The sequence below is a fragment of the Desarmillaria tabescens genome, assembly GCF_030435595.1.
Source record: "Desarmillaria tabescens strain CCBAS 213 chromosome Unknown EV420scaffold_4, whole genome shotgun sequence".
NCBI classification, from domain to species: domain Eukaryota; kingdom Fungi; phylum Basidiomycota; class Agaricomycetes; order Agaricales; family Physalacriaceae; genus Desarmillaria; species Desarmillaria tabescens.
Genome location: NW_026848303.1, coordinates 207,228 through 228,957, shown reverse-complemented (window position 1 = coordinate 228,957; position 21,730 = coordinate 207,228). Strand labels below are relative to the sequence as shown.

The 21,730-nt window shown below is 47.3% G+C and overlaps 9 protein-coding genes across 9 annotated transcripts; 3 read left to right on the top strand and 6 right to left on the bottom strand.

Moving 5' to 3' along the window:
* Nucleotides 1-463: 463 nt before the first annotated feature.
* On the bottom strand, nt 464-1,182 carry EV420DRAFT_801262 (uncharacterized protein). Its single transcript, XM_060483506.1, has 3 exons — nt 909-1,182; nt 585-849; nt 464-534 (listed from the first exon to the last, which is right to left on the bottom strand). The coding sequence occupies exons 1-2, from the start codon at nt 1,072-1,074 to the stop codon at nt 680-682; spliced, it is 336 nt and encodes a 111-aa protein (XP_060336743.1). The 5' UTR covers nt 1,075-1,182; the 3' UTR covers nt 464-534; nt 585-679.
* A 1,716-nt stretch (nt 1,183-2,898) lies between these two features.
* Nucleotides 2,899-4,713, bottom strand: EV420DRAFT_1759219 (uncharacterized protein; the record flags this gene model as incomplete). Its single annotated transcript, XM_060480581.1, has 12 exons — nt 2,899-3,139; nt 3,193-3,212; nt 3,273-3,427; nt 3,476-3,587; nt 3,639-3,694; nt 3,749-3,763; nt 3,823-4,085; nt 4,148-4,241; nt 4,303-4,355; nt 4,414-4,491; nt 4,541-4,613; nt 4,671-4,713. 12 exons carry the CDS (start codon nt 4,711-4,713, stop codon nt 3,130-3,132), a joined length of 972 nt encoding a protein of 323 aa, XP_060336742.1. The 3' UTR covers nt 2,899-3,129.
* Nucleotides 4,714-5,158: 445 nt separating this feature from the next.
* EV420DRAFT_1508766 (uncharacterized protein) lies at nt 5,159-5,532 on the bottom strand. The gene has a single exon (XM_060471446.1). It carries the CDS (start codon nt 5,522-5,524, stop codon nt 5,261-5,263), a length of 264 nt encoding a protein of 87 aa, XP_060336741.1. The 5' UTR covers nt 5,525-5,532; the 3' UTR covers nt 5,159-5,260.
* A 674-nt stretch (nt 5,533-6,206) lies between these two features.
* Nucleotides 6,207-6,742, bottom strand: EV420DRAFT_1261465 (uncharacterized protein; the record flags this gene model as incomplete). Its single annotated transcript, XM_060467068.1, has 3 exons — nt 6,207-6,386; nt 6,437-6,533; nt 6,603-6,742. 3 exons carry the CDS (start codon nt 6,740-6,742, stop codon nt 6,207-6,209), a joined length of 417 nt encoding a protein of 138 aa, XP_060336740.1.
* Nucleotides 6,743-7,194: 452 nt separating this feature from the next.
* On the top strand, nt 7,195-9,677 carry EV420DRAFT_1508757 (uncharacterized protein). Its single transcript, XM_060471445.1, has 9 exons — nt 7,195-7,713; nt 7,741-7,798; nt 7,939-8,080; nt 8,289-8,334; nt 8,369-8,513; nt 8,536-8,760; nt 8,810-9,164; nt 9,221-9,544; nt 9,595-9,677. The coding sequence occupies exons 1-8, from the start codon at nt 7,300-7,302 to the stop codon at nt 9,342-9,344; spliced, it is 1,509 nt and encodes a 502-aa protein (XP_060336739.1). The 5' UTR covers nt 7,195-7,299; the 3' UTR covers nt 9,345-9,544; nt 9,595-9,677.
* Nucleotides 9,678-11,566: 1,889 nt separating this feature from the next.
* On the top strand, nt 11,567-14,157 carry EV420DRAFT_800924 (cytochrome P450). Its single transcript, XM_060483505.1, has 13 exons — nt 11,567-11,945; nt 11,995-12,064; nt 12,119-12,256; nt 12,309-12,472; nt 12,533-12,633; nt 12,691-12,805; nt 12,864-12,877; nt 12,928-13,120; nt 13,174-13,230; nt 13,284-13,308; nt 13,363-13,485; nt 13,539-13,682; nt 13,733-14,157. The coding sequence occupies exons 1-13, from the start codon at nt 11,642-11,644 to the stop codon at nt 13,797-13,799; spliced, it is 1,515 nt and encodes a 504-aa protein (XP_060336738.1). The 5' UTR covers nt 11,567-11,641; the 3' UTR covers nt 13,800-14,157.
* Nucleotides 14,158-14,506: 349 nt separating this feature from the next.
* EV420DRAFT_1636472 (uncharacterized protein) lies at nt 14,507-16,032 on the bottom strand (the record flags this gene model as incomplete). The annotated part of the gene is made up of 13 exons (XM_060476590.1): nt 14,507-14,530; nt 14,588-14,656; nt 14,721-14,740; nt 14,789-14,828; nt 14,883-14,901; nt 14,961-14,972; nt 15,020-15,077; nt 15,137-15,399; nt 15,464-15,557; nt 15,616-15,671; nt 15,730-15,807; nt 15,857-15,929; nt 15,990-16,032. 13 exons carry the CDS (start codon nt 16,030-16,032, stop codon nt 14,507-14,509), a joined length of 849 nt encoding a protein of 282 aa, XP_060336737.1.
* Nucleotides 16,033-19,277: 3,245 nt separating this feature from the next.
* Nucleotides 19,278-20,050, bottom strand: EV420DRAFT_1636471 (taurine catabolism dioxygenase; the record flags this gene model as incomplete). Its single annotated transcript, XM_060476589.1, has 3 exons — nt 19,278-19,718; nt 19,777-19,908; nt 19,958-20,050. 3 exons carry the CDS (start codon nt 20,048-20,050, stop codon nt 19,278-19,280), a joined length of 666 nt encoding a protein of 221 aa, XP_060336736.1.
* Nucleotides 20,051-20,635: 585 nt separating this feature from the next.
* EV420DRAFT_1508721 (uncharacterized protein) lies at nt 20,636-21,590 on the top strand. Its single transcript, XM_060471444.1, has 3 exons — nt 20,636-21,102; nt 21,154-21,259; nt 21,321-21,590. The coding sequence occupies exons 1-3, from the start codon at nt 20,845-20,847 to the stop codon at nt 21,401-21,403; spliced, it is 447 nt and encodes a 148-aa protein (XP_060336735.1). The 5' UTR covers nt 20,636-20,844; the 3' UTR covers nt 21,404-21,590.
* The last annotated feature ends 140 nt before the right edge of the window (nt 21,591-21,730 follow it).

The window sequence follows — 21,730 nt, the reverse complement described above, 5'->3', positions numbered from 1 at the left end:
GGGCATCTCCATATCAAGCATCCAATGTCAGGAGGACACTTATCAGCACACCCAGAGAACTCTGAACAAAACGAGAAGGTATGGTCCCGCCGAAGTTAGGCTGCGACAGTGGAATAATTCCTTCGCGAAACTTGAATGGCAGGGACAGATATAGCTAAGACTTGTAAGAATGGAACTAGAAACAGGGTTATTATCCAGACAGGACAGATGAGCGCTGTTATTGCACAGCCCAGCTCCAATAACAGCAAGTCCTGCAGAGAGAATGCTATACTCAGCGCCACCAGTAGTCCGAGCTGCGCCTCTACGTCAGACGATGCAGAGAAATGGCCTTGATGCAGCATACTGAAAGATGGGAAGCGGCTAAAGAAAGTCTTGCTATTTCATCAAAGGTACAATCTTACACTATACTTTCAAGCCTACTTCTTCATCATAGCTTCGGCAGTGGGCCCAGCGGAGTCGTCCGACGCAGCGAGGTTACACTGGTGGAATGCACGATTATGGAATATCACCTTTCCAGTCGAGCGGGTAAATAAGCTAGCGATATAATCAGTGATTTGTCCGACGTCAGAACACAAATTACCCACTTTGGTGCAATAGCCAGGTGGTGCAGTACAACAACCTTCGCACTTCCTTCTCATGTCCGTAAGGCGCGTACCGTCAGTGTATAACATGGCCTTCCCTACTCTGGTACGTGCTCAACGAGTAACTTCGTCGTACCACAAGGATGAACCTGAATTTGCAGCTCTCCCGTCACAGGGCCCTTCCAAACAGCCGGCAGAATCTTCAGCCGGGCCTCCTCCCAGGGAAGAAGCTCGCCTAGCGACAAGTCCGATCCCACAGATTCGATACCTAGCCCAGTTCTCATCGCATGCGCAGGGGCAATCCATACATATAGGCGAGGTACGCACTTGACTTTGGAATGCACAGCGAGACTCTTGAGTTCCGAAGAGAGGATATCGAACACGATTTGCCCAGAGACGAACGCAGTCGTTCCCAAAGGCACAGGAAGTTCATCGCCGGTCCCGTCATCATACCGGCATATTTACTGAGGACCAGCCAGTACATTGAAGCCATACCGAGTGGTCACTCTAGGCGGGGATAAATCGTACAGCGTAGCGTCGATGTGCCAGTGATATAATCGGTTTTCCCAGTCGGTCCCATCCTGCTGTAATTCTCGGGATCAAAGGCCTAGAAGGATGTTTAGGTTGTTCCTGCTGCAGATATAGATAAGCATACCTTGGTCGACACCTACTGCTCCGGTGACGGGTAGACGTTGAGAGACAGCGGAACATTGTACTGGGGATGATGAGCGGTTCGGTATATGCATGAAATCAAGCAACACACCTTGTACATAGCATCCTGGGATTGCATTCCACGATGCTTCACTCTCCATCAACATCAACATACAGGGTTCAATTCTCACCCAACAGCCTCCAATCACTCCTTCCAAAGTCGATGCATGGATTTCGGCCGAACCCACTAGTTGCTCTGAGGGTGGTGTCGAACGCTGGCATTGTCGTCAAGGAATTGGCGGAAGAAAAGATATCGTTGGCGAGAGTTTGCCTTTCTCGGATGCTCGCCCTTGAAGTCGCCCTATTACGTTCACGTCAAAGTGAAGAAATACAAGGAAAAAAGAGAGACGCACCTGTCGAAGAACAGGAAATCGTCAGGCCGTCACAATCCTGGATCTGCAACGGAATATATGCGCCTGCACACCATCAGAGTCCTTGAAACTTAAACTTTATGCTTCATGTCCCCCATGGCATTCGCAGATTCTGACGAGCATCTGAGAAAAAGGTGGCACCGGTGGTCATCGTGGCCATTGGTCCCCGATTCTTTCCAAACGAAGAGAGGAATAGAGAGGGTGTTTATCAGGGTCTAAGCGACCGATCAACCACCATAGAGCGTGGGCAGGGGCTATTTGTGAGTATTTTATTTTGCGTACTAAATCTTTAGAGACTAACATTGCCCGTAGCTTTTCGGAATGTTGTCCGTGACCACATTGGTTTGCGGGCGCTCTGAGATGTCTTCGCCGCTTATGATGTGGATTGGTTAAAAAAGACGATTTAAAGTGTCCCCCCTTTTCCGGAACTTTCAGCGCTTTTAGTGCTTCCTGTTTCTTGCCCCAGATAATACTTCTGGTTGCCACACTGATTCGACTTCCATTCGGCACCCTCGGCGACCTCGACACTCCAGTCCAGGCCCAATTCGCGATCCGTACTCATTAATACTCATTATAGCTGACCAAATTGACCATAATTCAACTCACCCAGGGGATCTATCCAACCATAGTCATCCTTCTCATCAGCCACCAAGGTAGTCTAAACGAAACTGCCATGTTCACGTTTGAGAACAAAAGCAATCCCCCGGAACAGCCGTCGAACTTGGGTACCATGGAGTTTGGTGGTAATCCGAACATGAACGGCTCGATTGGAGAAACGGAGACCCTTGCGAATGGTAGACGTAGTGGGTCGATGGTATCACGGCTTTAGCAAGATGGACGACGCTGGCGTTGTTTTACTTTGCAATAACATGACCAAAGTACGTGCTGAACCATCCACCCTTAGTGTGTTCAATAGGAGACGGGAACACCTTGTCACGTCAGATAAATCCCGAGTGCGTTTCTTCAGAACCAATGACACTGCGACATCCAGCATTATTCGTCTATTCTGCAGGGCTTGCCACCGATGCATTCTATGTGTTGGAAACTACTTGTCGGTAACAGCAGGACTTGGTAGGTAGTTTCTGCAGAATGCTCTGTGTTGCCCTGGAGCACCATGACTACTGAACGGGTTAAAACTGCTCTTCGTACCCGTACCTGCCGTGCTCGCAGGGGCCCGCTAAAGATTGAATGACAAGTGAGCTTGCATAAATATCAAGCTTGGAAGATATCCGAGGACTAGACTAGAATACGTCGTTGATTATTACTATACAAACAACAAGATCGTCGAAGATAGCGATACTTAAGAGTCGTAGTTCCCGCTATTATCATCGTGCATTTTTTCGGCCTAGGTTTGCACTGCCTTAGTCAGGCGGTCTTTCGGAATGTCTTGTCGTCTGGCAAAAACCTGGCTAGCTGACATTCTTCGGGCTACAAGGGTATCTCATCTCATGACTCATGCTCGGCGCTTATGAATACCTGTTGATCCTCATGAGGATAGATACTAAGGGAAACAAGAAAATTGAACCTACAGCGACTCCCTGTGATCGAACTTACAACGGACAATAAACCATTGTCAGAATGGTGAAAAATAATTTGAGGAAATACGTACCTCGATATTATTGCACGACATGGCCATAGAGGCCACTTCATCTCCGATATCCTGGAATGTGGGGTTGGCGCTAGACACGATTGAATCGTCCACAGTGGGTATATAGATAATTACTGCAGAGGTCATATTACGCACTGCGTTAAGACTGGAAAGTGCTGAATAACTGTCAGTGTCACTGAATCAACACATGTAGATAGGCGTACCTGAGTTTGTGTACAGTTTAGGCAAGATAAATACGACCCCTGAGAGGTAATGATTAGGGTGGTCAAACAGAACAGGAATTGGAGAGCCCGCACAAAGATAGTAAGGCCGACTCTGTCGGAAGCATAAGCAGGAAGGAAAAAATGACTCAGGTTGAACACTTACCGTCACACCGAGACTCAAACCTACATCAGTTAGGGCGACGGTGGCGGTGAGAAACCCTGTCGATCGCATTAAGCCTCACAATGCAGGCCACGGAAAAGTATGGGACTTGCCATTCTGTATCGTCACTGTTCACTCAGATGCTTCAGCATAGGGGAAAAACATCTCAGTTGGACAAGAAACTCACGTCGTGTAATTCTATCTAAGATACGATTAGTCCGCCTGATGGAACCTTTTGCTCGCTGCAGATATATGACGATAATGATTGTGATAACGAGGTCCACAAGTGCCGCTGGAATAAGCCATACAAGAATGGGTGCGCCCACTTCATTACGAAGCCCATTCCAGTCAACTGATTCGGCGATTAAGAAGCAGAGTATACTTGTCGCCATACTGCCGGCAAAAGATGTCAATGTGCAGAGGACGATCACACCGAGGTAGAAATAGTTGATACAATCAGCAAGTTTAATCAGAAACGGCACTTGTCCATTTGAAAGATATATATAACGTACTTGGTTAACACCCAGATCTTCCATGCAAAAAAGCCTTGAACCATTCCTGCGATGATACCCTCCAGAAGCGGGTCAGTTACGGCAGTCCATTCAGCTGCGAAAAAACGCTGTAAGCATAGGCATTCAACGGTGGCTGGCATCGAGAAGTTACTGACTTTTGGTGAATGCGACGGGATTCCCAAAATTGTCGATCAGGAGGTTATAAATCCTGCGAAGATGTCAAAACTTAAGCATACTAGTTAAGTTATTGTTGCCTTATCCCGTACCACATAAGGACAAAAACAGAGTCGAGAACATCCAAGGTAAAGAGAACTATGACAAATGCCTTGAGCCAGATATTGTCCCTTGAAGAACGAATCAACGGTTGTCGTAAAAGAAGACAGTTATGCTGACTTGGGATAGCGATCAAAGTAAATGTATACCTGCACAAACACAGCACCCAAGAGGAGGAAGCTAATAAATATAGCTAGAAGTGGGCGCGGTTCAGCCCAACCATACGAATGAGGAGTTTAGTTCTACTCACATACAACGACGCCCCCAAAGGGGTCTGAAATTTCGCTACTCATCTCTAAGGCGGAAGGGGAGAAGAAGAGTAAGAATGAGAGATAGTTGAATCAGACGCAATATTATATCAAAAAGACGGCCATCACGTTTCAAGATGATCACCGATGATCACCGTCAATGCCATAAGACAGGCTTCATTCTATAACCCACAACATTTCGTGACCGGATTGTGAGTTGGTGAGGCACCGGTGTTGGTATATGAATCACGCTTTATTAAGAGCTGCACCGTTCGTGTTAAGTGTTATTACCGTAACGAAGAGGCAAGTCCAGCATACTACTCACCTAGGTATAAGAACCTCATCTTCGGGCAAAATACTGAAGAAAAGCTAGAGACGATTGTCAGATTCTGCATAGTCCATCAGAATAGATAAGCCGGACGAATACAGCAAACGGAGCTCAGCAGCTTGTGTAGATACCAACACCGGATGATTTTGTCGCGCGACGGGACACGAGTAAAGTATATTATTAGCCGGTGATCCTAAGAAGGTGGGAGAGAAATAAGCTGTTAATTTGGATGTAAGAGAGGAGCAAGAATTATGCTCTAATCGCTCAGCCGTCTCGCTGTGAGTAGAGTAGCAATCCGTGAAGCTTAGACAGGCATTGCGCGGGCAGCATACGGATTCTATTATGCTTCCCGGGAGGCGCATACGGCGTTCGGTTCTTGTTCGTCGAAACCGGTCGACGCGCGAATTTGGTTTCTTGAAATCCTAGTCGTTCGGAGAATGGTACATTGTATCGGTGCCACCGAAAAGAATGTATACATGGCATGAATAACACTGCCAAGAGGCCATGTACTAGCCCCGACGTTTTCATAGCGTGTGTCATGAAACCGGGTGTGCGAACTCTGCGGATAGCGCCGAGGTCCGAGAAATAGCTATTTGAATCACAACCAAACACCAGTGCCTATACCACTCCTCGTTAGGTTGAGGAAAGACGGTAAGAGAAGAAGAGACGCACCAGTAGACCTATTGGTAGAGTACGAAAAGGGGGGAACCGTCATACTCCAAGTACCTAACGTACTCTCCGAAGAATTGATCTAGTTGATGGAACTATGAAACTATCCTGGAATAGCCACGGGTATTGATAAAAAGCGTAAAAGTCTCTCAGGCAATTCTCATGGCCCGACTTCGGAACGAAAAATATAACTGTCGTAGCGCTAAATCAAGTCCATTAATATGTATGACACAGAGGCAAGCAAGCATACAAGTATACTGTTAGGCTAATCAAAGTTATTTGTTGATCATATACTGGACTGCCCAGAGGGGATCGCCAGGTCTTGTAGAATCAAGTGAGCTGTTGACCTCCACCATTCGTCAGCTGGGACGATCCTCGAGACCGCGAAGTGTCGTGGATAGAAAGGATCGTAAGATCAGACACGAAAAAACTTGCAGCGGAAATGGATTGTCCAATGCTATCCACTTTCAGGTCGTACCGGAAACGGTGAAAGAAAATCCTGTTAGTTCATCAAAAAATACAATCCTACACTAGACGCTCTTCAAGCCCACTTCTTCACATCTTCGGCCGTAGGTCCAATGGGATCATCCGACGCAGCGAGGTTACACTGGTGGAACGCCCTAACCTGATCCGGAGTGAAAGCGCCAACGACGCTATGCAAGACCCTGCGATTATGGAATATAACCAGATCCTTCTCTTTCCAGTCGTGCGGGTAAACGAGCTAGCGATATGATCAGTAATTCACCCTATGTCTGAATATAAGTTACCCACCTTTAGCGCAATAGCCGGGCGCTGCGTCTTGTACAACAGCCCTCGCACCTCCTTCAAGTCCGTAAGGTGCGCATCGGGGTACAACGCGCCTTCCTTGCTCTTTCCCTCGGGAATCGGCTCAACAAGCAACTCCGCCACATCACAAGGATGAACCTAGAAGTGCAACTCTCCCGTCACAGGATTCTTCCAAACAACCGGCAGGATCTTCAGCTTGGCCTCCTCCCAAGGTGGGAGCTCGCTCAACGGCAACTCCAATCCCTCAGACTCGATACCCAGCCCAGTCGGCATCGCATGAGCAGGAGCCATCCAAACGTACGGATGAGGTGCGTACTTTACTTTTGAGCGTACAGCAAGTTCATGTCCTCTATGGCATTCGCAAATTCTGATGAGCATCTGAGGCAGCACTAGTGGTCATCGTGGCTATTGGTGAAGGAGCGGCTGATCGGGCCGGGACGGTCTGACCTTCAACTGCAACTGCGATGACGATTTACTACGACGATTTCCCCTGCCCTCAAAGCTCAGACAACCCATTTATTTCCTAGTCAACAACCGTGTACGTGCCGTTAAATCTCAGCGCTCATGTCCAGTCACGAAGCTGTCATCGCAGTCGTTACACTTTGTTCTATATATATTGATTCGGCAACTGGTCAAGATGGAGAGTTAGAGTTTAGAAAACCGGCATGCGGTCCCAATAAGGGAGAAGTTCGGCATTTGCTGTCGGTATTCAGACCGTTTGGGCCGTATGCTCAATACGTTCCTTCCAACTTCCAGGTGGAAAATTGTGGCCTGTGTATAGTCGGTATTAAAATGGCTGACATCGCGGATGGGATTTTCCTAGGCTTGGAACTCGCACTTCGCTTACCATGTCCTTCTCTCCACGAAAAACGCGTAACGCGACCGGTGCAATCCGGAACCGAGCCATTCCAGCTGCAGCAGCACGTCCAACGAAGAAAGGACGCGTCATTTCGTTGTCAAAAGTTAACTCCAACATATCACCGGTACAGCGACTTCACGACCTCCTTACCGATGCGTTGAATACCGCAAAGTCACTCGAAATGACTCCTGACAATCACGTCGCCCTTCAAGATGTCCGCCAAATTGCTGTTTCACTTCTGGATATTCTTCCAGGGGACAAAAGAGCAGTTAGAGACCTCAAATACGAGTTGCACGGTATTTCTCTGACGTCGTTGTCAAATGAGCTTGCCACAAGTGAAAAATACGACCCGGAGGATAGACATGATAAACAAGGCCCGCTGATGGATAGGATCATGAAGGAGGTTGTTGGATGGCTTCCCGATATCTAGCTCGCGATGGCTGAAGAAAACGCAGACATGGACCTTATCCGCAGATGTTTGAACCTTTGTTCATCAGCCAGCCGATGATCTGTTTGTCAATCGCTATTTCTCCTAGTGTTGTGTGATACTGACGAATCTTATCCTATACTAGTGGGCGACGAATATGACTGTACCGACATACTGATCATCACAAACTCGGAGAAGAAGACGTCTATAATCAAAGTCACTACGTTGTCGACTATATGGCTTGGATGTGGAGAGAATTCTTCGTATTCTCAGCTATCCGAGGTTGTCCAGTCTCGCCTAGTCAGGCCATAAAGGATGATGAACTCTATGAACAAGTATTTCAGTCTATTCCGTCAAGACTACGAATGGTACGTTTCCCACAACATGGACATTCTCCACTTTGTTTGACTGATGGCATCGCAGATCCAAAAAACATGGATGGATATGCTTTCCTGCGATGACCACTGGTCAGGAAGAAATGAGGATCCATCGCCCACCGTCTTTATGCTGAACGTCACAATCACCGAATCACCTGAAGTTCATCACGAAAGCCATCTTTTCACCCTGTACACTAAATTAGTATCAGATTATCCTGACGTCAAGAGTTCGCTTCTATCCTCGGTCAAAGAAGCGACTCTTCTTAGACAAGCCTTTCATTCGATACTCGGACGCGGCGGAAATCCTGGCAGTAGTCTCCCAAACAGAAGATATCGTCCTTCTGCTCGATTGCTTGACCAAGAAAAACTTTTACCCTTCACACCCCAGCCATCCTCATCGTCGTCAAATATCTCTCCAAAGTATCCGACAAGAAACTTCGAACTCGTGCTCTCGAAGTCGTCGAGAAAGGGCTCAAGACGTCGAAACAGGACACGTTAGATGCCGTGAACCATCTGTTCCCAGGACTGGGTGATGCACAACTCTGGCTTTGTCGCCTTCGAGATGCCGGAGACTTTCCTTTTGACGACGACATCCTCCACGATAAATATAAAGAGCGGGATGCAAACCTTTGTAACTTTGTCGAATGTGCAGCCAACGGGGGCCCCGCTGACTGACCCCAACTGGGCGCCTCCAGTGAAGAAGCCTGAGATTCAGAGGGAGTTCGATGTCGACGATGAGGACGATTATCTTGAAGAGGTGCCTCAACTGTCGGAACGTGACTTGGAGCGGTCAATCCAAGACTGGGCTCAAGTTTTGAGCGAATGGCCTGATCAGAAGGCAGCGGCGGAGATGCGGAATAGGGTCAGGTTTGATGGCTCCGAGTTTTTGCTTTCTTCCGTGGAGGGTGCAGAGGAAGCGTTGATGGACTGCATACAGAAGGCCGAAGCGGTACAGATAGAGAAGTGGCGCCAGGCCAATCCTCCGGCTCCTCTGCCACCACCACGGCCAAAATCGCAACCCCGGCCGCGTTTCTGGGGAATTCCAGCGCCGTAGGTCTTTTCTCTCAAGAGGCTATGTTCGATGGACCAATAATAAATTTGTATAGCAGTTACAGATCCTACTATGACTATGACAAGTCTCCCAGTCGCGTGTACAGCTATGTCACGGATGGTTTGCAAGCACTGATCAAGACGTTCGCTTGTCAAGACCATCGTAGTTTGTGCAAATAGATTCGTATGCAGTACTCTGGTTTCTTCCATTCGTCAATATTTTGGTACGCAGAATATAGCTAAGTAGTAGATTTGGCATGGCTATAAGTTATGAAAAGGTTCAGTTTTGATGTGGTCCCGCGGAGCCTTAGGCGCGACAGAGGAAGAATCCCTTCACGAAGCTTGAACGAACAGAACATGTCCTGACCGAGGAGATGCAACTAGAGACGGTATTATTATCCAGCTTTGTACGGGATAGACGAAGTCTTACCCAAACGGACTGTCATAACGGACCCTGCACAGAAACTGCCATACTTGCCGCCATTCATGCTCAGAGCCGCACCTAGACGTCAGATGAGCTCCGACAATTATCGGGAACTTTTGAGCGAGGTGCTGACATGAGCAGGACAGCTAAGGTATTGGATAAAAATGCTCTCACCAGAGTCTGATTGGTTGAGGACGATATCAAGATCACTCCTCGTAGAATCCGCCATCTCGGAGCGTGACACAGGAATACTTTATCCAAGGGGTAAATAACCTGGGCGGTATCCTCGATAACATTTCACGCTGTGTTCATCGCCTAGAGTCCGTAAGGGTTGGCATCGTCCAGTTCCAGTTGCTCCGTGACGGAAAGTTCATGTTTCATGGAAGCAAGAGAGTTATAGCACGTATGGAGGCCAGAATTCTCGCGATGGTGGTGCCAAAGGCCCGGGAGGAAAAGGACCGGGCCGGTAGCTGGTCTGACCTTTCTCCACGACTGCGATGACCTCGACGTCCGACCTCGAAACTTCTGGCTCTGTATCCATCGTTGAGGATATTCATGGAACGCATGACGTGTTATTTTTAAGACCGGCATTGACTGGACGCAGGATAACCAGCGGTATGGATTGCAGGGTTCATGAAATCAGGAGGGAATGCCAAGCGCAGTCTCGCGCTCGAATTTGAGGAGAAAGTGCACATCTACTCTGAGGCTGCTCAACCTGTAGGCACGTAACATTGGTCTTCACTCTTGTTGACTTCCTAACTGTTACACAGGCACGTCCAATATCACTTGAAGTCGAAGAACGTTGGGCGGTTCACGACGATACCCTCTGTCAACAACAATCTGGGATTCATTTCCATCTGCGAAGTTGTCATATCTGAGAAAGCATCCTAGTATTCGCAGAGTAGTGAGGAATTGTCCTGTCAAATTAGCTCTCAAGGCTGAATTCAAGGAAAAGCGAATTCTCGATATCAACATGTTTGGTTGAACATCGTCGAACCATTTCAGTCCAGACTGTCGAGAATGTCGATGGAAGGCTGATACTCGTGTGACTAACACAAGTGCGTCCCGTCGCCATATCTACTTTTCCTGAAACTAACGACGTCTGCAGGAACGAGCCTACGTGTCCCCACTACAGCAACCCGGTAGCATCCCAGTCGATATCATCCAAAAGGCTTCCAAGTTAATACCATTCGAACCATGCAGACCTTTCTTCGTGATGGCATATCGAACATATCGAAGTCCGACGCCACCAAGGACCGGTACCACATGTCCTACGAGTCTTTCAAGACATCCTCGAGTAATCGCGCTCCTGCCCACTTAGCATTTTTTTCGCCGACTTTCGACCTACGCCATGCCAGTGCTGGGCTACGAGGGCGTCAGACTCCGATGATAGTGACACACATCTTGTCACTACCATTCCGGACGATACTGTACCAGGTACCCCCATTGTCCATGCCTTTTTTTGCCACAGATCCCTTCTCTGACGACCATTGATGTTATGTCAGGACCGCGACTCTAAGTATTCCTGATTGGCCCTTACTGTCACCACCAACACAACTTTAAATCCACCTGACGTCCATCCATATCGTTCGCTAATACTTTCGAGGTACATGCATGTCCAGCTGATTCAACTGTATTCATGTCACTTTTGTGCGGTCAATACAATAGTGGGCGGTACTCCAATCTTTGATGTGCGAAATGACTGCAATCCCGTAGAGGCGGACAGACCAATCTTACAGTTGTTTTCCTCCTCGAAAACTAGACCACTAAGTCGACGTACACCAGCATGGCGCAATTCCTTCCAGGTCTGCCCTAAATCAGGTTCCAACACTAGGACGACGCAACACTATCAAGAGATCGATATGTCCATTGGACCGAGCTATACGAACTGGTGCTCCATAATAAGCACATATTCACATTCAGTTGGACCCATCATCGGTCCCCCATTCAAATGTGAGTAAACAGAGAGCAAAAATAAGTCATTCTCTAATGATAGGCAAGCTTCTTAAGGACTAAAGGGAAGGGAGAAACGACCCACCGCAACTCCTTCCCAATGATTTCGACTCTCCTGTTAGCGTTTCTTCTAATCAGTGCCACCCGGGTATTATATCGTCTATCCCTCCTTTTTAATCGTCGACGTCTACCCCTTCCTCCTGGACCCAAGGGACTCCTACTGATAGGGAACCTCTGGGATGTGCCCGTAGACCACCCATGGCTAACCTATGCTCGATGGGCTGCTACCTACGGCGATGTCTTATATCTGGACACACCCGGAAATCCGACCATTATAATCAACTCGGTTCAGGCAGCGACCGATCTCTTCGAAAAACGTTCTGGGAATTATTCTGATAGGCCGGGTAAGGATGGAAGATCCTTCAATGTCTCAGTATTGACAATGTCACGCAGATTTCACCATGTTAAAGCTAGCGGGATGGGACAATAGCTTTAGCTTTATGCGATATTCTGATTGGTGGAGGTCAGTGCAATCGCCGTGTGGTCTAATTCTTCTCCTTCCTTCTTCTCTTCACAGAAAACACCGCAAAATGTTTCATCAGTACTTTCAGCCTCGTGCAGTTCCTGCGTACTACTCTGTGCAAATGAAGGCCACATTAGACTTGCTCCAACAGCTGCATAGATCTCCCGACACATTTGTTCAGCACGTCCGCCAGTAAGCTGGGCGTATCCCTGTAGCTTGGTCGTTGAAACTAACAGCCTTCCAGCCTTGCCGGTTCAATCATCATGAAAACTATCTACGGATATGATGTAGACCCAAATGGTGATCACTTCGTGGAATTGGTAGATCAGGCTGATGAAAGCATTCGCGCCGCTGGGAACATGGGAGCCTTCCTCGTCGATTACATCCCCAGTTTGCAATACCTTCCGCGTGAGTATGCTTGTATCTGATCGCTAACCTGGGGTTTATATTAAAGGCGGAGTCGTTAAGGATGGATGCCTGGTGCAAAATTCTTGAGCCTTGCGTGCGCATGGAGAAAAGACGTTAAAGACATGGAAGAAGAGCCGTTTAAATATACCATGGAGTCGCTAGTGGGTCCTTGTTTGTTGGTTGATATCAGTTGCGATCCATATTGACGCTTAATCAAGGCAAAGGGCAACGCGCCCCCTTCATTCGTGGCGGAAAATCTAACAAAGAAGGGGGCGTCAGAGGATACGAAGCACCTCGAAATTGTAAGGAATACGGCTGCGGTTGCCTTTTCTGGTAGGGTATTTCTCCGCCCTTCGTCGAGCATCTGATCTTACGCCCAAACCTTGATTAGCGGGAGCTGACACAGTGGGTTTTCATTCCGAAGTATCGTTCGGAGTCTCTAATCCTTGTCAAAGACCGTGTCTGTCATTCTTTCCGTGATACTCGCATTCATTCTGTACCCAGAGGTACAAGCTAAAGCCCAAGCTGAGGTGGACGCCGTGATTGGCCACGGCACCCGTCTACCGAATTTCGATGACCGTCCGCAACTGCCCTATATTGATGCCATCGTGTTGGAAGCACTGAGATGGAAACCTGTTGCCCCACTTGGTACGTGCTTTTAGATTTGCGAGTATGCTTGAGTTCATTAGTTTTGATGTTAGGTGTCGCTCATCGTACCATGGAAGAGGATGTTTACAGAGGATATTACATCCCTGCGGGTACGTTTCGAGTCCCTTGATATTGTCAGTCAATACTTATCGGTCTTCCGTAGGCGCCACTGTTATTGGCAATGCTTGGTCAGTCACAAGTTAATCTATGATATCAAAGCCTCGGATTGACAGACAACGTAGGCTCATGCTTCACGACGAAAAAGACTACCCTAACCCTCTGGTATTCGATCCCGACCGGTTCATGCACCAAGACGGTAAAGAAATGCAACCTGAGCCCACAGCCGCGTTTGGTTTTGGACGACGGTACGCACCCTGTAATGTAATCACGTCCAATGCCCTTAATGATATTATTGTAGTATCTGTCCTGGCCGTTATCTTGCATTAAATACTGCTTGGATTGCTGTTGCATCTATGGCTTCGACTTTGTCATTCTCCAAGGCGGTGGATTCTGAAGGTCGGGTCATTGAACCGAGTAATACTTATACGAGCACTTTTGTGAGGTAGGTCTTCCACGTCGGAGATCCTATGACGTGTTTTGATTCGAGGATAGTTTTCCCGCGCCTTTCAAATGCATGATCAAAGCGCGTTCGGCTACGGCGCAAGCGTTGTTAGATTAGGACGCATTGCACCTATTTGAAGCAACTGCTTTCGTCGGAAGTCTGATTTTACGTCCTTGGCTATCATAGTGTACGATGAGCCTTTGGTATCCCGAAGTTTGTGCATGTGTTGCCGGGTTTATTTCTCTCCAATGTTTTAACGCTCGTTGGTGCGGACTTTCTACAGCTAAGCATTGTGCCCATCCATTTCACTAGTTCGTCCTCGTAGAGTATATACAAAGATACCCTGTATCTATACTGAACGCGAGCGAAGTATAGTTTCAAAAATGGCTTTCAGAGCTTATGGATGGAAAAGATCGATGATCTCGGCCATTGTAGGATACATAGTACGAAGAATATGTTTCTTGGAAATACTATGAGTTGCGTCAGAAGACTGGGATGATAGTCGAAAGAAGCATAAGGTGTATACTATCCAGAACTCAAGATTCTAAAACCTTGACACAGCATCTAGAATTAATTCAAGGCCGCTTTGTTTCAGCCCCAGAAAAAGTCCCCCCATTTGAGCTTTGAGCGTGTCCCATCCTGCCGGCCGTGTTTCAAAAGTAATTGCAACGTACATATCCTAGTCGTCCGGCGAAGGCCTGGTTATGCTGGTATTCTTCGGGTTACGAAGGTATCTCATCTCATCACTCTCATGCTCGACGCTTATATTGAATATCTGTTGATCCTCATGAGGATATATACTAAGGGAAACAAGAAAATTGAACCTATAATGACTCCCCATGATCGAGCTTATAAGAGACAAAACCATCGTCAGATGGTGAAAAGTATTTTGAGGAAATACGTACCTCGGTACTATTCCACGGCATGGTCATAGAGGCCACTTCATCTCCGATATCCTGAATGTGGGGTTGGCGCTAAACACGATTGTGTCGTCCACAGTGAGTATACGAATAATTATTATGGAGGCAGCTTACGCACCGCATTAAGACTCGAAAGCGCTGGATAACTGTCAGTATCACTGAATCAACACCTGTATATAGGCGTACCTGAGTTTGTGTACAGTTTAGGCAAGATAAATATGACCCCCTGAGAGATAATGATTAGAGTGGTCAAACAGAACAGAAATCGGAGAGCCCGCACAAAGATGGTAAGGCCGCCTCTGTCGGAAGCATAAGTAGGAAGGAAAAAATGACACAGATTGAACACTTGCCGTCGCACTGACAGTCAAACCTACAGCAGTTAGGGCGACGGTGGCGGTGAGAAACCCTGTCGGTCACATTAAGCCTCGCGGTGCGGGCCACGGAAGAGTATGGGACTTGCCATTCTGCATAGTCACTGTTGACTTAGGTGCTTCAACATACAGCAAAAACATTTCAGTTGGACAAGAAACTCACGTCGGGTAATTCTGTTTAAGATACGATTGGTCCGTTTGATGGAACCTTTTGCTCGCTGCAGATATGTGGCGATAATGACTGTGATGACGAGGTCCCCAAGTGCCGCTGGAATAAGCCATACAAGAACGGGTACGCCCATTTCATTACGAAGCCCATTCCAGTCAACTGAATCGGCGATTAAAAGGCAGATTATACTTGTCGCCATACTGCCGGCAAAAGATGTCAATGTGCAAAGGACGATCACACCAAGGTAGAAATAGTTCCTACAATCAGTAAGCTTGATTAGAAACGACACTTGACCATTTGAAGGATATATATATAACGTACTTGGTTAACACCCAGATCCTCCATGCAAAAAAACCTTGAACCATTCCTGCCATGATACCCCCCAGAAGCGGGTCAGTTGTGGCGGTCCAGTCAGCTGCAAAAAAAACGCTGTAAGCATAGGCATTCAACGGTGGCTGGTATCGAAAAATTACTGACTTTTGGTAAATGCGACGGGTTCCCAAAATTGTCGATCAGGAGGTTATAAATCCTGCGAAGATGTCTCAACTTAAGCATACCAGTCAGGTTGTTCTTGACATATTCCGTACCACATAAGGACAAAAACAGAGTTGAGAACGTCCAAGGTAAAGAGGACTATGACAAATACCTTGAGCCAGATATTGTCCCTTGAAGAATGAATCAGAGGTTGTTATAGAAAAATACAGTTATGCTGACTTGGGATAGCGATCAAAGTAGATGTATACCTGCAGAAACATAGCACCCAAGAGGAGGAAGCTAATGAATATAGCTAGAAGTGCGCGCGGTTCAATCCAACCATACGCATGGACGACTGCGGAGTTTTACTCACATACAACGACGCCTCCAAAGGGATCTGAAATTTCGCTACTCATCTCTGAAGCGAAGGGGGGGGGGAGAGATAACAGTAGGAATGAGAGATAGTTGAGTCAGAGGCAATATTAAAAAGATGGCCATCAAATTTCAAGATGATCATCATCAATGCCATAAGACGGGCTTCATCCTATATTCCGCAACATTTCGTGACCTGATTGTGAGTTAGTGATTCTGAAGTAATCGGTGTTGGTATGTGGATCATGTTTTGTTAAGAGCAGCACCCTTCGTGCTAAGTGTTATTACCGTAGCGAAGAGGCAAGTCCGGCATACTACTCACCTAGGTATAAGAACTTCATCTTCGGGAAAAATACTGAAGACAAAGCTAGAGACGAAATATTGTCAGATTCTGCATAGTCCATCAAATTAATAGAAGCCAGACGAATACAGCAAACGGAGCTCAGCAGATGCCAACACCGGATGATTTTGTCGCCCGACGGGACACGAGTAAAGTATATTATTAGCCGGTGATCCTAAGAAGGTGGGAGAGGTACTAGGTAAAATTTCGTAGCTACGCTTCTCTCTTCCTTTACTCGATTGACTACGTACTCCACCGCTCATGTACTCCGTCAATCCCGTATCCGTGTCCTGATCCCTCGTGTGCTTCCATGCCCGCTAGGATTATTCCAACAATACGGCGTTCGGTTCTTATCCGTTGAAACCGGTCGACATGCGAATTTGGTTTATTGAAATCCCTAGTCGTTCGGAAGATGGTACATTGTACCTGTGCCTCCAAAAAGAATGTATACATGGCATGAATGTCATTGCCAAGAGCCCGTATGCTAGCCCCGACGTTTTCATAACGCGTGTCATGAAACCGGGTCTGTTGAACTCTGCGATGGGGATAGCGCCAAGGTCCGAGGAATAGCTATTTGAGCCACACCAATCAAACACCAGTGCCTAGTCCGCTCCTCGTTAGGTCGAGGAAAGACGGTAAGAGAAGAAGGGACGCACCAGTAGACCCGCTGGTAGAGTACGAAAAAGGGGGAACTGTCATACAACACCAACCTAATATACGGGAATGTACGCACTTGTCAACTAAAGTATGCTAATGCATGATTCTGACACCAGCTGCGATGCGCGATCATGCTAAAAGTAATACATTCTGCATCTGGCAACAGGAGCAGCACGAATGCCTTGATTCTCCGACCTCGTTCCGACATGCATTGTACAAACCAACCGTTTTGACGGGGAATCACTTCGGAGCATTGATAGTAGCTGATGGAACTACGAAATTGTCCTGGAATAGCCACGGATATAGCCGCGGCTTCCGAGATTGATAAAAAGCGCAGAAGTCTCGTCGGCAATTCTCAGGGCCTGTCCTCGTGGAACAAAAAATATAGTGGCTGTCGTAGCGCTAAATAAAGTCCACTGATAAGTGTAACACAGAAGCAAATAAGCGGAATATGCAGCTGCCTCGCGTCAAAGATGGCGAAATGACAATTCGCAGAATCTTCTGACTCAGTCTCAAGTCCATGGCTGCGGTCTCTTGCGCTTTGGATCCACGTGTTCACAACCTACCGTCAGCTTCTGATGAACAAGAGGAATAAGCCGTACCAAGCACATGAATAATAAATCGAGCTCATTGTTTTTACTCAAGAGCCTCAGAATCCTGACACGTATATCTCGATCCGATACGCCACCTAGCCATATGCATATGCACAGGAGCACAGGAAGGAGGGGATAAATCATATTCAAGAAAGCAGTTCGGCAAGAGGAGTCGAGAGCGAGAGAAGAGAGAAGAAAAAAGATGTACCGTTGTCGTTGAGGTCAAGTCTTGGTGTCGAGCACTACAATCTGGAAGGGCATCGCATATCTAGATCCCCGCTCTGCCATGCATTGTACGGATACTCCAGGGGGTTCGATTACTTGGCAACATCGTTTATCATTCGCAAAGTCGACCTCCAATTGATAATCCTAGGTATCGACGTTCAATATTTGATCGTAGGTATCGTAAATTGGTTGTCTGGAGGGTATCGCTAGGTCTTGTAGAATCAAGTGAGCCGTTGACCTCCGCCGATTCGCCAGCTGGGACCATCCTCGAGACGGCGAAGTGTAAAGGATCTGCCACGGGACGGGTCTTCAACCCAAGACTGAGTACGATTCGGGCGTATATTGCCAAGGTAGATAGAGTCAAAGACACGACATAGTGGTAGAAATCCTAGATAAAGTTGTGAAAAAAGGCCAAAAAACGGCGCATACGTAGTCATCCGAAGGAGTAGGTAAACAAAGATAAATGAATGATGTAATTATGGGTCCATAGAAATTCGCATCCCTTACACGAAGTGTCGTATATATTCAGCTTTCGTATTACTCGCGGATTTTGAGACTCAACGGACATGGTTCGCCTTCGATGTCGGAACTGGCGCTGAACGAAGATTGTCATGAGCGAAGGAGAAGAGAAATCTGAACATGTAGCTAGGCACCACTTGTATTCTCCGCAATATAGAACCGAGGGGAATGTCAATAGCTTCCTTGCGCAGGTATCCACTAAGAGCCTTGTATATTGAATGCACTGGATGATAGGTACTAAGGCAAAAATGAGCCAAAATCAGGGTAATACATGTGACAACGTACTGGCTCATCCCTAACTTGACGCTCCCACATCTCTAAATCTGTTGTTGGCCTGCCCATAACTAGTAGAAGACTTTCTTGATACCCAATCGCGGCAGCGCAGACCTCCACATGATACACGGTTCGACTGTCACGTAGAGTATCATGTTTGATGGCGGGTACTGCGACAGCTCTAGCACCTCAGCAAGAATTTGGGCAGTAGCCTCTTACTCCGGGTGTCGAGTAGCCTACGGAAGATACAGTCTTGATAAGCGCATTTGAGTCCAAAAGACGCGCGTACATTCCTGAGCTCGTTCGTCTGATTCCTGATGACGACTCTATCACGGACAAAAATGCAGCCAATGGGTATCTCACCGGCGTTTGAGCCTGAAGAAAATGTTTATAGCGTCCCAATAGCGTCCTCGACTGGAGAGAAATTCAGACGCCCATACCACTGCTAGACTTGGTTCATGAAGACATCCATATCTACGACGGCAAATGATTCTTTGTTAATAGGAATGGTTGATGTTGAACCTGACAGTAAGTGAGACTCGATAGAGCTGTGGCCAGTCGTCGCGGTTCAAACGCAAAAGATAAAGCGGCCCGCGAAGCTCCGGTCTCTCTTCCTGTCACTATGACCCTCCATAATGTCCTAATGGTTAACCGCTCGAACGACTTTAATTACAGTGGATTTTCAGTTCTCTGTCACAGGGTTCTTCCAAACAACCGGCAGGATCTTCAGCTTGGCCTCCTCCCAAGGCGGAAGCTCGCTCAACGGCAACTCCAATCCCTCAGACTCGATACCCAGCCCAGTCGGCATCGCATGAGTGGGAGCCATCCATACGTACGGATGAGGTGCGTACTTGACTTTGGAGCGTACAGCAAGACTCTTGAGCTCTGGAGGGAGGATATCGAACATGGTCTTCCCGGAGACGAATGCAGTCGTTCCAAGAGGCACAGGGAGCTTGTCGCCTGTCCCATCGTCATATCGACAAACCTGCTTTGGACCAGTCGGTACATTGATGCCATACAGAGTGGTCACTCTAGGCGGGGATAAGTCGTACAAAGCGGCGTCGATATGCCAGCGATAGAACCGTGTCGCTCCCTTGGCCTCATCCTTGAGTGAAACGCGAGTCTTGTGGAGCATAGTGTGGGAAGGATGTTTCAGCAGTGAGACCTTCGTGATCGTAGACAGTCCCATTACCGATGAGCTGGACCTGAGGAACACGGGGAATCGTCTTGAGGTCGGGATAAAGGATAGACTTCTTCGTGTCCTCCGTCTTGTTATTACCGTGGCCGTAATTCTCAGATTCAGGATCAAAGGCCTAAAACAACAGTTAAGTCTTCCTCGCGGCACATGTAGATAAGGCATACCTTGGTCAACGCATATTGTTGCTCTGGCGACAGGTCGACGTTGCAGATCAGCAGAGCATCATGCTGGGGACGGTGAGCATTCGGCATATGCATGATATCAAGCAACACACTTTGTACAAACTTAAAGCATCCCGGGGTTACATCCCATCATGCTTCGCTCTCCATCGACATTAGTGCAATACAAGCTTCAATTTTCAACCGTCGGCCTCCAATCACTCCTTCAAAAGTCGATGTATGAATTTTGGCTGAACCCACTGGTTGCTCTGAAGTAGTGTAGAACGCTGGCATCGCCATCAAGGAATTGGCAGAAGGAAAAAATATCCTTGTCAAGAGTCTGCTCTTCTCTAGACTATCGGATGTCGGCCCCTGAAATCGCCCTATTGCGTTCATGTTAGAGTGAACAAAAGACAGAAAAAGAGGAGAAAAAAGGAGAGACGCACCAGTATATTATCTGGCGAGCACGAAGAACAGGAAATCGCCACGCCATCATAATCTTGTATCTACAATGGGATGTATGCGCCTGTAGACTATCGGAATCCTTGAAACACGATGGTGCATATATATTTGTGTCCTCCATGAGATTCTCGATTTCTGACGAGCATCTGAGAAAAAGGCGGCATCGGGTGTCACGGTGGCCACTGGTGAAGGAGCGGACGTTCGGGCCGACCCAACCTTAACCACTATTTTCTACGACGATTTCCCTTGCCTTCGAAGCTCAGACAACCCGTTTATTTCCAAGTTCTGACCGCAATGAGCATGTAAGAAGTGTGCGGCTATCAAAGTTTGGACGCGTTTCTTCGCTTTAACTCGAATCCAGGATTACCGCTGCAGTTGCGGTCATTGAAAGGTGACACTAATCTTGGACTGTCCTCAGCCATCGAAGTTCGATGACTTGTGCCATGGCAATGCATTACGTTGAATACCATCCCACAGGAACCCTTCCACAGCAAGCCACATGCACCGAAACGTATCTTGCTGTTCTGGTTTTCATGTTCTCCATTTCAACGACCTATTGGATCCTATCTTTGTATCAAGACCTGAATCTCATTACCACTTCATTCGTGCATGTCATCCCTATGGATGAGACAGTTCTCATCCATTCCCAAAATGAACAAGACGTGATGAACACTCTTGTCCTCCTGAATGTAAGTATCCTTTTCTTGTAAAAGGTTTATGTCCAACTCAACACTCAATAGCATGTGCTAACCAACGGTGTCGTCGTTTGGCGGGCTTGGGTACTCTGTCGAGACGAGTATAGCAAAAGTTTGATCCTTCCTCTCGTGTTCTTATGCTTGACTCTGTGTGAGCTCTGGTTCTTTTACGCCGGTCATCTTAGTCCCGCTCATGGTCGGCATGATAACAGCGTCCCTCTTGGCTACAATCGGACTGCGTGTCACCATAATTGTTGTTCCCGACATTCAGCATACCATCATGACCTTACATTAATAAGATCTGATCTGTTATCTGTATTAGGCGTCATAGACATTGGGTTACATCCAAATTCCAGATGAGGAGGACAAAAACAACCTTAGCAGAACGAGTTCTCACTTTGCTTGTCGAGTCCGGGATCATTTACTGCCTTTCTGCAGTATGTAACCGTTCGAACGATTTTTATCACAGCGGATCCTCAGTTCCCCCAGATAATGGTTCTGATTGCCATTATGATTCGACTTCCCTTTGGCACTCTCGGCGACATCTACACTCCGACCCAGTCCAGTCCGCGGTCCGTATTCATTAATACTCGTTCTAACTGGTTTTGACGATTCGAACCAG

Excerpts from the sequence above, each read along its gene's own strand:
- EV420DRAFT_801262 (XM_060483506.1), bottom strand. The coding sequence starts at position 1,074 with ATGGCTTCAATGTACTGGCTGGTCCTCAGTAAATATGCCGGTATGATG. Across the intron at positions 850-908 it reads GCTGTGCATTCCAAAGTCAA|GTATCGAATCTGTGGGATCG; the intron begins GTGCGTACCTCG and ends GAACTGGGCTAG.
- EV420DRAFT_1508766 (XM_060471446.1), bottom strand. The coding sequence starts at position 5,524 with ATGAAAACGTCGGGGCTAGTACATGGCCTCTTGGCAGTGTTATTCATG.
- EV420DRAFT_1508757 (XM_060471445.1), top strand. The coding sequence starts at position 7,300 with ATGTCCTTCTCTCCACGAAAAACGCGTAACGCGACCGGTGCAATCCGG. Across the intron at positions 7,714-7,740 it reads TGGATAGGATCATGAAGGAG|CTCGCGATGGCTGAAGAAAA; the intron begins GTTGTTGGATGG and ends CCCGATATCTAG. Across the intron at positions 9,165-9,220 it reads TTCTGGGGAATTCCAGCGCC|CAGTTACAGATCCTACTATG; the intron begins GTAGGTCTTTTC and ends AAATTTGTATAG.
- EV420DRAFT_800924 (XM_060483505.1), top strand. The coding sequence starts at position 11,642 with ATGATTTCGACTCTCCTGTTAGCGTTTCTTCTAATCAGTGCCACCCGG. Across the intron at positions 13,231-13,283 it reads AGGATATTACATCCCTGCGG|GCGCCACTGTTATTGGCAAT; the intron begins GTACGTTTCGAG and ends GGTCTTCCGTAG. Across the intron at positions 13,309-13,362 it reads ACTGTTATTGGCAATGCTTG|GCTCATGCTTCACGACGAAA; the intron begins GTCAGTCACAAG and ends CAGACAACGTAG.
- EV420DRAFT_1508721 (XM_060471444.1), top strand. The coding sequence starts at position 20,845 with ATGACTTGTGCCATGGCAATGCATTACGTTGAATACCATCCCACAGGA. Across the intron at positions 21,103-21,153 it reads ACACTCTTGTCCTCCTGAAT|CATGTGCTAACCAACGGTGT; the intron begins GTAAGTATCCTT and ends AACACTCAATAG. Across the intron at positions 21,260-21,320 it reads GTTCTTATGCTTGACTCTGT|CGTCCCTCTTGGCTACAATC; the intron begins GTGAGCTCTGGT and ends GCATGATAACAG.